At 43.9% G+C, this 14549-nt stretch overlaps 1 protein-coding gene across 5 annotated transcripts in view; it reads left to right on the top strand.

Annotated features, from left to right (window-relative positions):
* The window catches only part of Tdrd1 (tudor domain containing 1), a 46027-nt gene that overhangs the window by 19970 nt on the left and 11508 nt on the right, over window positions 1-14549 (top strand). For all 5 annotated transcript variants that reach the window (XM_052761400.1, XM_052761399.1, XM_052761402.1 and 2 more), the window contains exons 12-19: window positions 2124-2291; window positions 2375-2482; window positions 3507-3677; window positions 4862-5104; window positions 5449-5586; window positions 8818-8928; window positions 9489-9659; window positions 11831-12103. In XM_052761400.1, coding sequence (XP_052617360.1) covers window positions 2124-2291; window positions 2375-2482; window positions 3507-3677; window positions 4862-5104; window positions 5449-5586; window positions 8818-8928; window positions 9489-9659; window positions 11831-12103 — 1383 coding nt within the window. The remainder of the gene's footprint in view (window positions 1-2123; window positions 2292-2374; window positions 2483-3506; window positions 3678-4861; window positions 5105-5448; window positions 5587-8817; window positions 8929-9488; window positions 9660-11830; window positions 12104-14549) is intronic.

The raw sequence follows: 14549 nt of genomic DNA, 5'->3' as shown, positions 1-14549 counted from the left end.
GGTTGGGTCTGAAAAACTGAAAGTGAGGTATGGCTGGAATTGACTATCAAGAAAAGGTGCAGGAGAGGGAGCTTAACCTTGGGGTGTGAACAAGAGCAGACCACAGGATGTCTCAGCTGTGCTGAGTGGGCCACATCCGACTACTCCATCCCCTGGGGAAAGTGATGGCAATGTTGAGCAGTGCCTCCTGGAAAGATAGAAGAGAGAGGGATAGAAGATTGCTAAACATCCTGAGGACCTTAAGCTGTGCTATCCCTGGACCGGGCCAGGCTGACACACCTTTGTACACTGTCTGTGGAGGTTTGAACAAGTAAGGATAGTCCTATAGGCTCATATATTTGAATGCTTACTCACCAGGGAGTGGCACTGTTTAAAAAGAGTAGAAGGATAAGAAGGTGTGGCCTTGTTGGAGGAAGTGAGTGGCTAGAGGTGGGCTTTGAGGCTCCAAAAGCCCATGCCAGGGCCAGGCACTCTCTTTCTGCCTGTGGATCAGGATGTAGCTCTTCACTACTTCTCTAGCACCGTGAGTATCAGCATGCTCCCCCATTCCCCTTCCTATAATGATAATGGATTAACTCTCTGAAACTGTAAGCAAGCCCCTAGTTAAATCCTTTAGAAGAGTTGCCTTTTCATGGCATCTCCTCACAGCAGTAGAAACCCTAAGACACTGTCTCTTGTTATCCGCCCAGAGGCACTGAAGTCAGGCCTGGGTGCGGGGCTTCTGCCCTTTCTGTTGAAGACTTCTCGTGCCCATTGCACTTCCGTGCAGTCTGTTGATGGGCTCACCTGCCCACAGGACGGGAGTCTCGTAAGAGCACAGGTTCCTTAATCAGCTCCTTCCCAGTTGCTTTCACACCAGATGCCATACAGTAGGCTTTCAGCATGTGCTTTGTGAGGTCACAGGAGCCCTCGGTCCATACTTCCCAGAGTTTGCGTAGCTGAAGGAGAGCATTATGACCTTTCACTCAGCCTGCTTAGATGTGGGGCAGCAGATGCTGACAGGACATTGAACTTCCTGAAAACTGGCAGATCTTCATCTCTTCCTGTATGACAACAGGTGGTTTATTTTTCTTGCTATTAAGTTTTTCTTTTGTCCAAGTCTTCATTTCTATTTTCATTTTTCTGAAACACATAAAAATATTTTGATGTTTACTTTGTTGCATTCAAGATCATTGGCATTTACCTTGGCTAAGGTTTGGGGCCAACTATCCATTTCAGAGAAATTTTGACCTAATTTCAAGAATCTTTTGCACTGCCTTGTGGGAAGTTAGTCCTAGAAAGCAGATTCCCTCTGCTTTTGGGGCTGTCACAGCGTTCCCTTGGTCTTGGAGCGAGACCTGACAGGTCTGTGGTGACATTAATTCTGTAAACTGTTTATCTGCTGATTTGCACATCTGAGTTAACACAGTGAAACTGACCTTGGGTTTTATCTGGACAGTGTCGTCCTCTTGGTTTGTCTTGCAGACTTCTGATATGTTGATGTCATGATGTCTTTGTCTTGACCCTAAATACCCAGCCTGGAGAAGGTGGGAGCTTTGTCGACCATCTGTTTTTTATTCCTCAGAGTTCTCGTGTACCCGAGTTGTTTTTATGGTGTTCAAAGCCCCTGCTACTTGAATCTCTGATATCAGGCTGAGCCCTGCCACCTGGTATTTATGTCACTCGTTCCACATTTGAACTAATGCATTTTTAAGTGTAATTTTGATTAAATTCAGTATATTTATTGTAGCAAATGGTTTTCTGTGGGGTTCCATTTCACTGTAAAGTGTGTTTTGCTCTGTCTTCTACAGACCTTGTGGTATAACTAATTCTAAATTGTATTTCCTTGAGCTCCGTAGAGACTGAATATTTTACTGGAGAACACTTTAGTTAGAGCTGATGTTTTTATGCCATGGTTTTTCTTCAGACTCTTCCAGCTTTTGGTGATACAGAAACTCCCTTTCTGAAGGTCGGTCCACCACAGAGGGCTTGCTTCCTCACCCAGGGCTGTGGCCACTCAATCTTGGCACCATACCCAATCTTTCTTCTAAAGTGATTCAAATGTTTGTGGTTTCCTTGTTACTTTGTTAATGTTTTGTTTCCCCCACATGATGCCAAGATGCATCTTTCTGCTTTCTGACAAGGCACTCCAGAGGACATGGGAAGAGTGACCCCAGAGAACAAGATTGTTATAGACAGAAATGCCCTGATCCCCAAAATGCTGACTTTGAAGGTGGGCGACGAGTTCTGTGGAGTGGTTGCCCACATCCAGACACCTGAGGACTTCTTCTGTCAGCAGCTGCAGAGCGGCCGTGAGTCTGTTTTCTTTGTTCGATCACCTTCTGGAAGACGAGGAACTCGGTTCCTGTGTCTAAGATGTGATTTGTGTCTACAGACAAGCTTGCGGAGCTTCAGGAATCCCTCAGTGAATACTGTGGCCAAGTGACTCCACGCTCTGATTTTTATCCAACCATCGGGGATGTGTGTTGTGCTCAGTTCTCAGGTGAGGACATGTTTTACGTACAGTTGAGCAAAATCAAAATCTTTGATTCACACACCAAATGGCCACACTTGGGCTTGAGCATTAACATGCACCGATTGTTTTCCTAAACATGCCCAGTCAAACTAGATCAAAGCAGTGTGGTATGGTACATGTAAGGGCAGAGAGTTTACATCAAGAGCCTTGAAGATACCAGTAAGGTGATTTTTTTTTAACGATTTTTTTAAACCAGTTCCTTACTATTTGGATATGAGCACCAACAGTCCAGCTTACGTGAATATGGTAAATAGAACCTTCTACTCTCTTCTTCATGAGCTTTGTTTTGTGTGAAACAGCAAGAGGGCCTGGAGACCTAACACTGGTGTGACCTTTGTAGCTACATAAGTTTGACTTTGTGGAAGCCCAGTTCTGTTACTCTTGGATGAAGGGCAGCCCAGCCAGCTCACTGATAGTCAGTGGGGAACTGCTGGTGCGGCCATTCTCCAGCTGGAACCCATTGAATTCCTCCTGCTGCTGCGTTCTAGGGATGGCCTTATTTGTCACCTTAGCAAATAATTTAGAGCTTGCCTTGGGGGTTCACATGATTGGAATGTGTTCTCTCTCCTGCTGAGCTGTATACTAGAAAGCTATTGGAGAAACAAATCCTACAAATTCATAATGATATTGTATACTGTAGCATGATGGTTAGTCTTCATTGTCAACTGACTGGATCTCACACCAAGGTGTGAGCTGGTCTGCCCCTCCGTGCCCAGCCACGATGGGACTGATACCTCTGATACCATGAGCAAATCAGTCTTCCCTTGGGTTGTTTATCAGGTATTTGATTGCAGGAAAAAAGGAATGCAATTAGTAAGCTGGCCACAGTGGTCCAGCTTTGGGAATGTGAGGGTTCTGATAAGCAGAACTGTAGTGTTTAGTAAGCGTGTGTGCTGCCCTTACCAGAGCAGAATGTGTGCGTGACCATCTCTAGTTGGGAAGCACTTGTGCTGGCTGTGGGGTGTCTGAGATGACTCTCTCCTTGTTTCAGAGGATGACCAGTGGTACCGTGCCTCGGTTCTGGCCTATGCTTCTGAAGAATCTGTCCTGGTTGGCTATGTCGATTATGGAAACTTTGAAATTCTTAGCTTGAAAAGACTTTGTCCCATAATTCCAAAGTTGTTGGACTTGCCAATGCAAGCTCTAAATTGTGTGCTGGCAGGTATGAAATGTTCTTCAAATATTAAAACTTAAAATTGAAAATGGAAGTGTGAAAAAGACACTTGTAGCAGGGAGACCTGCTTGGTGGAGCAGTGAGAACTGAGATCACAGGCTTAGCTGGGCAGGTGCTTGTCCATAGGATCAAGGGCTTCCTCCTGTGTCGGTCAGTTGTCTTCAGCAAACGTTACAGGTCTACCATTCTTACAGTTGTATCTAACATCAGACTTTTCTGAGTTTTGAGCAGTGACGTTCTTTTAATTATTTTGGCTGCATTTGCATCATTTCCAATGTCACTTCCCTTGGGTATGTTGTAAGACCTTACTGCGAAATACCTCCAAAGGGTATGTTCCCCCAGATGATGAGGTGTCCATGAGCATGTGTCTTGTTGTGACTGTGGGACATACTGTCTCCAGTTCTATGGAAAGGGTTGAATTTGCTTGTGCACCCTACAGAAAAGCCCGAGGGAGTGGATCCTGCCACACATTTGTGCTCCAGAGACACCACTGCAGCACTTCAGCCTAAGTAGTTTTCCAAATCAGTTCAGTTTGCTTCATTAACAGAGGCTGGAGCGGGGGTTGGGGGGCACTTACCCAGCTTTAGTTTTGTACTGACTCTAGCCATACTTTTGAATTATTTGTTTATGAATACCTTCCAGTATTGATTTGTATTGAAACTCAAAAACAAAAAACTCCTCACATGTGAATATGTAAAGCCAGTATTTTTTCCTGGGGTGTTTTATATCTTTGTAATTATCTTAATTGCTTTATTGGGCTGTAATTTAGACTCTGTAGGAATCCTTTTTTAGGTATAAAATTCACTAGTGTGTTTCTTTGTAAACTTAAGTGAGTTGTACACTGCTAACCAGGATCTGTCTGAGGGCATTTCCATCACACCCTGAGATCTCATGTTTTATGACAGCCTCTTACCAGGCATGGCTAATCTTTCTTTCTCTGTAGATTTGACATTTGGGACGTTTTCTATGGATGGAATTAAGATTTGTTTTTTTTTTTACATTGAGGTACAGAAGCATTTTTAATTCTATTTTTCATGTTTATGAAATCTTGCTCTGATGGGGTGTTTTGGTTCCAATGTTTGACATAGATTTAACTTAGAGGAAATGAAGTTAAGTGTAAAAATGCTTGGTTTAGGGATTATTTTAACATCCTTTTAACAATTATTTGTTAGGAGTAAAGCCATCATTAGGAATTTGGACTCCAGAAGCTATTTGTCTCATGAAAAAGATTGTGCAGAACAAAATGGTCACAGTGAGAGTGGTGGACATGCTGGGGACCAGGTCCCTGGTGGAGCTTGTGGACAAGTCGGTGATACCCCATGTCAGTGCCTCTAAAGCGCTCATAGACTCAGGCTTTGCTGTTGAGGAAACGGAGACAGTGGCAGACAAAAGTGGCAGTGTGCACACAGCCAACGGTAAGTAGACTGTCCAGCAAGCAGCCCCAGGCTGGGTCCACAGCTCCGAGAGTGTGTGGGCCAGGGTTTCAGAACTGACATTGGAGTGCCTTTTCAGTTGAGCAGTCACGTAAATACATTCCAGGTGTGTAATCAGAGATTTGTGTCAAAAGTTTAATTCATCAGAAATGTGTGACATTCACTCAAGTGACAGGATTAATTGAAATCCTGAATTTTGGGATTCACTTTCCTATAAATTCACCAAAATATCAGCTTTTCCAGATTCCTCCAGAGCTCTGCCAGTGACAGCTCCCCCATCCCAACTATGTTTCCTTCTTTTGCAAAATGCTCAGTTGTTTTCACAGTTCCCTTGGCCATAGAAGAAACAGTTGAGCCGTTGGAGTGGACATGGGTTGAGTTCAGCATTGATGAAACAGTGGATGTGATGGTCTGCATGATGTACAGTCCTGGGGAGTTCTACTGCCACTTTCTTAAAGATGATGGTAAGTTGGCTCTTCTCATTTATTTTTCCTATAGTGCATTAGTAGGTAGCTTGTGAAGAGTATATTATTGCATGATAAAAGCACTCTAAGCGGCCAAGCAGAAATTGCTTGATTGTACTTAGTTTGCTTTTATTCTGTCTTATGGCCCCTACTCTATGTGCTTAAACCATTTTAGATTTCATAACATATCTCCTAACATCATTGTTGGAAATTAAATGTATTTGTTGATCCCATTGACTGTTACATTCATGGATACCAAATGCTATAACAGGAGTGCAGTGTAAAGGTCACAGGTCAGCCTGGTAGACGCTCATCAACAAAGAAAATGTTACTCAGTATCCCAGAAGTTTCCTGCACTCCTTTTCTTTTCCTTATACATTCTTTCTCCTTCAGAGGGAAGTGGGGTCCTGCGTAGATTGATTTTTCCTGGTTTGTGAACCTCAACATGAAACAAAACCATGTAATATGTCTTTCAGCTTTGCCTTGGTTACTATTTCTTCACATGTTGTTACAAGTAATTGGAACTTGTTCTTTTGTTGTTGCATAATATTCCATTGTATGAGTGCACAGCGTCTCTAATTCTGTGTTGTGGCACTTGGCCACCTTTGAAATGATGGTAATGTGAGCACTTACCTCTGCTCATCAGTGCGTTTCTGTTGACTCATCATGCATTTCTGTTGACTCATCATGCATTTCTGTTGACTCATCATGCATTTCTGTTGACTCATCATGCATTTCTGTTGACTCATCATGCATTTCTGTTGAGTCATCAGTGCTAGCCATCTTTTCATCTTGAATCAGTTTCCCATAATTCTGACAGCTGTCACTTGGAGGTTTCTATTCACCCCACATCCTCATACGTTGTATTTTCTGTTTCATTTGAGCTGTTCTGATGAATGAGCATCATGGAGTTTACTTTTCTAAATCTCATTGGGTTTTTTTTTTCTGCCAAATTAATACATTAGACTTGATATCTAAGTCTTTCGTCTAACTCAAGTTCTTAGATACATAATTTCTTCACTTAGAATCACCTGGAAGATGGGCTACTATTTCATATAGAGCAAAACCCTGGGTGTTAGAGAGATGGCTTGGTGGTTAAGACACCGACTGCTTCTGCAGAGGACCCAGGTTCAGTTCTTAGCAGGCATATAGCAGTTGACAACCATCTGAGACTCCAGTTCCAGGGAATCTGATGCCCTCTCCTGACCTCCATTTTGGCACCAGGCAGTCACATGTTGTACGTACATGCAGGCAGAACACTCTTACATATAAAATAAGAATAAATAGAACTGGGGCTGGAGAGATGGCTCAGGGGTTAAGAGCACTGACTGCTCTTCCAGAGGTCCTGAGTTCAATTCCCAGCAACCACATGGTGGCTCACAACCATCTGTAATGAGATCTGGTGCCCTCATCTGGCCTGCAGGGATGCATGCAAGCAGAACACTGTATATGTAATAAATAAATCTTTAAAAAAGAAAAAAAAAGAATAAATAGAACTAAGAGTCAAAACTTTAAATTTCCTTTTTATTTATTTTCATAGGTGGACTTCCAAGTCTATAGTACAAAATTCAGGAGTAACAGAGTGTATAGTGGGAAACAATATCCCATCTCTCTCCTCAGGGGTTGCAGTTCTTTTGCAGAAGCAGCCTGATGTGTATGCAGATGTGTATGCAGATGTGTGTTCCTTCTATGCGCATAACTGTATTCTTTATCTTTCTCAATATCTTAGATACCAGTTCACATATTTCTTTTTGTTTTGTTGTTGTTGTGGTTTTGGGTTTTTTTTTTTTTTTTTTTGAGACAGGGTTTTTCCGTGTGGTTTTGGTGCCTGTCCTGGATCTCACTCTGTAGACCAGGCTGGCCTCGAACTCACAGAGATCCGCCTGGTTCTGCCTCCTGAGTGCTGGGATTAAAGGCGTGCGCTACCACCGCCCAGCCTCATATTTCTTTGTTAATAGGTTGTTAGGATTTGCATAGATGGTGTGGAGAGTTCTGTGCGTCCCTCATGGAGCGTCTGTGTGGTGAATCTGGGAGAGCAGCACTGGTTGTGTCAGGTTTCCAGCAGGTGACCTTTTCCTGTCCTAAGATAAGGTCCAGGATAATGCTTCTGTCTTGGCTCTGTTATTTTACATAGCTACATTGTTTCTGTTTGTGTGGTTTTATCCTCGCTTAACAGGTGTTGATAGAGGTGACAGTCCTTATATTCTAACTTTACTTGAGACTGCTCTTTTTAAAACGTCTGTGGATGTTTGCCTGCATACGTGTGTGTGTACCACATGCATGCAGTGCCAGTGTGGACCATAAGAGGGAGCTGGAGTTACAGATGGTTATGAGCTACAATGTGGGTGCTGTTAACTAAACTGGGGTCCTCTGGAAGCACAGCTGGTACTCTTAACCACTGAGCCATCTCTCCAACCCTGAAAGCATATTCTTGGGATAAATTACAATCACAGGGATAGGTTAGTGGATGAGTGTGCTTTTTGAGAGTCCTTGTGTCCCTCAGGAAGGTAGCCAAGAGACTCCGGTGCCCTTGAGTGCTGCTCCATCCATCTCCACAACGCATCCTTGCTCACTTGGAAGATTCTCCCTGATTAGAATGTCTACTTCTGTGATAGCCTTTGCTATAATTCAGAGACGTTTGCTCGTCTCAGGCTTCTATAGCTGCTTGGGTCCCTTTCCTTTAGATGCAATGCTCTTTGTGTCTTCTTTGTTTCTCCTTAGTGGCTCCCTTTCCTGCCTGATTCTCGCTTTGCCATCTGCTCCCCAGTAGGTGATTGTCAGCTGCTGTGGTTCTCTATGGTGCTGCATTTGAGAGGCTCTGACCTTTCTCTCGGTGTAGTGCACTGCATATTTCCCTACAGAATTCCATCAGACCTCTGTGGATGCCCACTAACTGTGCTCTGCATTTAGTTACTATGTTTACATTTTCAGGACAATATTAACTTTGTGGGTTTGTATAAGGTCTCCTCTCTGTGCTCAGAGCTTGTAGAGTGGCACACTATGGTGCCTCTGAGCTTGTGCCATTGTGCCCAAGAAGTCACTGGTTTCCAGTTTATTAAGAATTTAACTGAATATTGTTGTTTTGGCTTAGAATTTTTGTGAAAGGAACAACATTTGTTGTAGTTACCAGTTGTTTTGGTATGTACTTGAGATTTTCATGGTGAAAATGTTCTCTGACATTAAAGAAAAATCTCTGTTTAACAGTATACATTCTGTGTATTGTGTTTTCAGCTTTAAAGAAGCTTGATGATTTGAATAAATCCTTAGCCGAGTATTGTGCACAGAAGCTGCCAAATGGCTTCAAGGCAGAGGTAGGACGGCCTTGCTGTGCATTTTTTGCAGGTAAGTTTAAGAGTTGGTGTCAGTGACTGCAGACCTTTTGGTTCCTAACATTTAGACCTTGTGCTGGTGCATATTTCCTTCCTGTATTTAAGCACACGTTTTCATCATCACAATTAAAGGGATTCTTAAGATGCCTTATTGTAAGGAGTCCTCAGTGATGAAGTCTTGCCTTAGCACTGCATCCTTCCACACTTGAGTTGTCAGGTGTAAAAAGCCATTTATCACAAGGCTTTTACCATTTGTTGTTTTACCAAATAATGGTCAAAGCATCCAACCCCTGAGCAGTAAGAACGTCAGGATCATTTCCCACTTCCGTGTTTATTGGATAGAGTATGGATGAAGTCTTTGGTTTTTGTCAGATGTCAGGTCTCAGTGCTGTAAAAAGGATTGGCAGATATTCTAAAAATGAATCTTGGGAATTCTCAGTCTAGGAAGTTTTGAAGAAAAAGTTGTAATCTATAGAAGCAAACAAATTCACCAGCTGTGTTATACAAAGCATTTTTTCTAAGAGGAAACTTTGAGTGTCAAAGAGAACGTCAGAGACTGTGTGCTGTTTCCAGGTGACGGCAACTGGTACCGGGCTCTAGTCAAGGAGATCTTACCGAATGGCAATGTCAAAGTACGCTTTGTGGATTATGGCAACATTGAGGAAGTTACCGCAGACCAACTCCAGGCCATATCGCCACCGTTCTTACTACTTCCGTTTCAGGGGATGCAGTGCTGGCTAGTAGGTGGGTGTCAACTCCTTGGCAAACCAACTTTGTATAACCCTCAGTTACTAAGGCCACACTGACCTTCCAAGTGAGCTAGAAAATCCCACCTCACACTACAAAATGTAGAAACTTGGTGTTTTGGTCAAAATACTCAGTTTGATATGAAGAAACTTTCCCCTAGTTCTGGAAGTGAAAACTGACAGGACTGTCTTGAAGGGCTTTGTAGGACTCTGAGAACCTCAGATACTCAAACATTCTGGCATTTACTGCTAATAATTTAGTCTAAAGCAACCTGGTCCAGCTGCAAGGAAACTCATCCCAGTTCCATCACTTACAGAGCCAGCAGTAGAGGGTGGGTAGTCACATGACCCATGTCGGGATGGTGAGTGGACCTCTTGAAGGGTGACTGTGTGGACTAGCATTGGGACACTGTGTGGGACTGAAGTTGTGACGAGGTATTGGCTGTCACCCTGCTGCTGTTAAGATGCAGTCTAGACACCTGTGACGGGAAGATGAGTGCCTGTGGAGCACGTGAAGGAAAAGAGTGTGAGGGACATGGCAGCTTCACAGTGCAGAGAGGGACTCTGGACCCAGCTCTGCTGAGAAGGCAAGGCAAATTATTTAAACTGCCCATCTGTTTTCCTATCTGAGAAAAATAGTCTCAAAGGACAGAGAAAAAATGTAAAAACTCTAGCAAGGCTCGGCAATAGGCCTATAACAACTGTCATACTAATGCTTCCTCTTGGGTGCGTTTTGTTGTGACACGGTCTCTGTGTGGTCAGAACCTGGGACTAGTAAGTCTTCTCGCCTTTTCCTCCCCACTGCTGGAATGACAAGCATGTGTCATGGTGCATGCAAACATTTAAGGGAGTGTGTATGTGTTTGCAGCTGTGTTTTCCATTCACAGTCCCCAGTCATGGGACAGCCTGGCACAGAGCCCGCTGGAGACTTGCTCCAGCCCAGGAATTGTAAGCACAGGACTGGAGCTCTGAAACCCCGGTTTCTGTGGAAGGCTTTGGTTGTTGTCGTTTTTTTTGTGTAGCCCTGGCTGTCCTAGAACTCGCTCTGTAGACCAGGCTGGCCTTGAACTCATAGAGATCCGCCTGCCTCTGCCTCATGAGTGCTGGGACTATAGGTGTGCACCACCACTGACTATTTCTGTGGATGGTGATGCCAAACTCTTAACAAACATTTGTGGTCTGTTGGGAAGCACAGATGTTTTTAGGTCTGTTTTGTCCGTCTGTCTTACTGACTGTTCTGCTGTGAGGAGACACTTAACATCACACCATCTGTTAATCCTGTGCAATGGGTATGCTTTAGGTTGACTATGTGTATATGCATGTACATATGTGTTCGTGCAGGCAGGTACGTGCCGTGGGTGTGCATGTGGAGATAAGAGGACGACTTTGGTGATTCTGTTCACTCCCTCCATTTTGAGCATGGAGAATCAACTCCAAATGCTCAGGCTTGCGTGGCAAGCACTTTTACATGTGGAGCCATCATATAGATCTCAGGTTATTCTTAATCACCATGTTCCATGCCATTGTATCTTTTAAAGTGTAGCCCCTAGACCAGCAGCATCAAACAAGGGAACTTGTTTTAAAAATTCTGATATAGTCCCCAGTCCAGACTTAAATGAGAAACTCTGGAGTGAGCCCTCAAATCTGTGTTTTAGCAAGTGCTGTGAGTAATGTGAGATGCACATTCAAGGCTGGAAATCATGCCTAAGGAAAAAGATGAGAATGAAAAGCCAGTGGCACCGTCACTGACCTCCAGGCTCAGCTGATGAGGGGCTGAGTGAGAAGACTGCCTGGACCCAAGAGTTCAAGATGAGCCTGGGCAAGGTCGAGAGGCCCTGTCTCAAAATAAAAGTGAACAAGCCATTGGAAACTCTGCAGAGGTTCCATCACCAGTTGGTAGCTTCTCGTTGATCACATTATTATGCTGTCATCTAAGACAGTAATGGCAGCTCCAGATCTCACTGGGGAGAGTTGACCTGAGCATCCTAACTCCGTGTTAGCTACAGTGTCTGTGACTTGGGTTTGAAAGATGTAATTTTCTTTAACCACATCTGCATAAATTTTGAGAATCTTACATTCTGATTGAATGTAAGAACTCAATCTCGCCTGCCGCCATAAGCTCACCTCATTCATAGGATTTTCTTTAATGTTCTTGTTCTTAATTCCCAGATATACAGCCCAAAAACAAGCATTGGACAAAAGAAGCTATAGCAAGATTTCAAGCATGTGTTGTGGGTCTCAAACTCCAAGCCAGAGTTGTGGAAATCACCGAGAAGGGGGTGGGAGTTGAACTCACTGACCTTTCCACTCCCTATCCCAAAATAATTAGTGATGTTCTCATCACAGAACATTTGGTTTCAAAGTGTGGTTCGCCACAGAAGGACTCTTCGATTTGCCGACTTGCCAATGAACATAACCAGATGGACACCCAGGGGGTGCAAGGTGAAACCTTTAAACTGTTTGGATTGAAGTTCGTGCTAGCGTTTGCTCTGCTCTTTTGTGTTTTAGTTACAGCATGCAGCAGCAGGAGGCGTCACGCTGTACCTTGTTCTTACTTGCCCACTCCTGCCGTCTCCATCCCCTCACTCTCCACTGGTTGTCTCTCCTCCACAGTTCGCTCCTCAATATATCATTTATTTTTGTGTTCATTGGTGTTTTGCCTGCATGTATGTCTGTGTGACAGAGTCAGAAGCCCTGGAACGAGTTACAGACAGTTATGAGCTCTAGACAGACTTTCACTAGTCCAGGCTGTCCCAGAATTCACTATATAGACCAGGCTGACCTTGAATTCACAGAGATCCGACTGCCTTTGCTTCCTAAGTGCTGGGATTAAAGGTGTGCACCACCATACCTGGCCCCTCTTCTGCTTTTTCGTGTGGTCGTGTGGTCGTGTGTCGTGTGGTCTAGACTCTGCATATGGGACAAAGTGTGGTGATGATCCTCTTCTCCCTAGAGCCTTCTGTTGTTCTCCCCCCTTTAGACCTGATCCTCCTCACTCACTTTTCTCTATAGCTAAATAAAATCCCATTGTGTATGTAACAAATTTTATGTGTCATCCAACTGTTAGTGGCCATCTAGGCTGGGTCCAGGTCTGTCCTGAGTACCTGGGTTGGGCTGACAGTGTCCCAGTGGGCAGGCATCTTGTGCTGTGCCAACTGTGTCCCTGGGTAGCACCCAGTGTGCTGTGCTGAGGTGTAGCAGCATGGGGGAACTCTGTTAGCTTTTGAAGCACCTCCATGGGATTTCCACGGTGGCTGTTTCCGTGTCTCCAGCAGTGAAGAAGTGTTCCTTTCCCCATGTCGCCAGTATTCTTTGTTTTCTTGAAGATCTTGAAATAATCTTAAATTTGGTTTTTTACTTAATTTTATTATTTTTTGAAAATTTCATACATGAGTACTATATTTACATCATTTCTACCTCTCCCCTCCCCCTCTCCGACACCTCCTGCTCCCCCACCTAAATTCACAACCTGGTGGTGGTGGTGGTGGTTTTCTGACTAGTCAAGATGTCTCCTTAAAACAGTTTGCATTCCCTCGACTACTAAGGATCTTGGTCATTAAAAAAAAGTTTCATGTTGAATTTTACACTTTTACTATAGAATATATTTTTATGTGCTTACCATCAAAAATGAAAACTCCATGATAGAGTTGGAACTGGCAAAAGTTGGCTTTATACTTCCTAGAACTTTTTTGTAACCCCACAGCTTCAGATCAGCCATGCTGAAGTACAGAGATTCACTGAGATGCAAAGACTTTGGGTCTGGTTAATTTGTGTGTGTGTGTGTGTGTGTGTGTGTGTGTGTGTGTGTGTGTGTGTGTGTGTGTGTGTGTGTGTGTGTGTGTTTAATTTCTAGGGTTTTTTTTATAATAAAGTTAACTAGAAATTATAAAAACAGTTGTTGACCATGTGAACTTCTTTGAGAACCATCTGTTCAGGTCATTGACTGTAGATTGGATGATTTGGGTATTTGAGCATTTAATTTTTGGAATTTTTTTATGGCTTCTAGATATTAACCCCTGTCAGATGAAGAGTTAAGCGCCCCCCCCCCCACACACACACACACTGGAGGCTGTGGTTGCATTCTGCTGGTTGGTGGCCTTTCTGTGCAGAAAGCTACGAATCCTGTGCAGTGGCACTTGTCAGAGCTTGGGATTACCACCTGAGTCCTGGCCTAGGACTGTAAAGGTTTGTCCTGTTTTTCCCTGGCTGTTCCAGACTTTGAGATCTCAAGATCTGCCCCTCTTGAGTTTAGTTAATGCAGGATGAGGGATCGAGCTGCTCTTTCTGCTGTGATCTCCAGCTTTCCCCTCTGTCTTTTCTCCACTGTGTGTTTTTAACACCTTTGTCAAAGATTGGTTGGCTGTGCTGTGGTTTTGTTTGGGATCCTCTTCCATTGGTCTGCAGTCTGTTTTGTACCAGAACTGAGCTGGTGTATGGCCATGGTTGTGTGGTATGATTTAACATCAGGTATTGAGGTAATTGAGATACTTTAATCAGTGCCCCCTCTACTTTGGAGTCTTTTGTGTGTCCATATATGTACTAGATTGTTTTTTCTAGTTCTGTGAAGAATGCATTTGGAGTTTGATAGGGTTGTATTGAAACTGCAGGATCTTTGAATAAGCGGTCAGTTCACAGTGCTCTGCTGACCCATGAGCAGGCGAGGGCTTCAGTTCTCCCATTTGTTGTTTACTTCTTTATCACTGCAGCTGTACACCTGACAAAAAGGCTCTCGATTCGAGGAGGTGCCATCTGAGCATGGTGGGGGAGAAACCCAGCAAGAGTATGAGGTGGCTAGCCACTTGGGGGCCACAGTCAGGAAGCAGAGAGGAAGGCTGGTGCTCAGCTGTCTGCTGTAGTCTTCTGTTCAGTCAGCTGGATGGCACCACCT

This window comes from Peromyscus californicus, unplaced genomic scaffold (assembly GCF_007827085.1).
Source record: "Peromyscus californicus insignis strain IS unplaced genomic scaffold, ASM782708v3 Scaffold_4__1_contigs__length_199733344, whole genome shotgun sequence".
Classification (NCBI taxonomy): Eukaryota; Metazoa; Chordata; class Mammalia; order Rodentia; family Cricetidae; genus Peromyscus; species Peromyscus californicus.
This window is presented reverse-complemented; position numbering and strand designations above follow the sequence as displayed.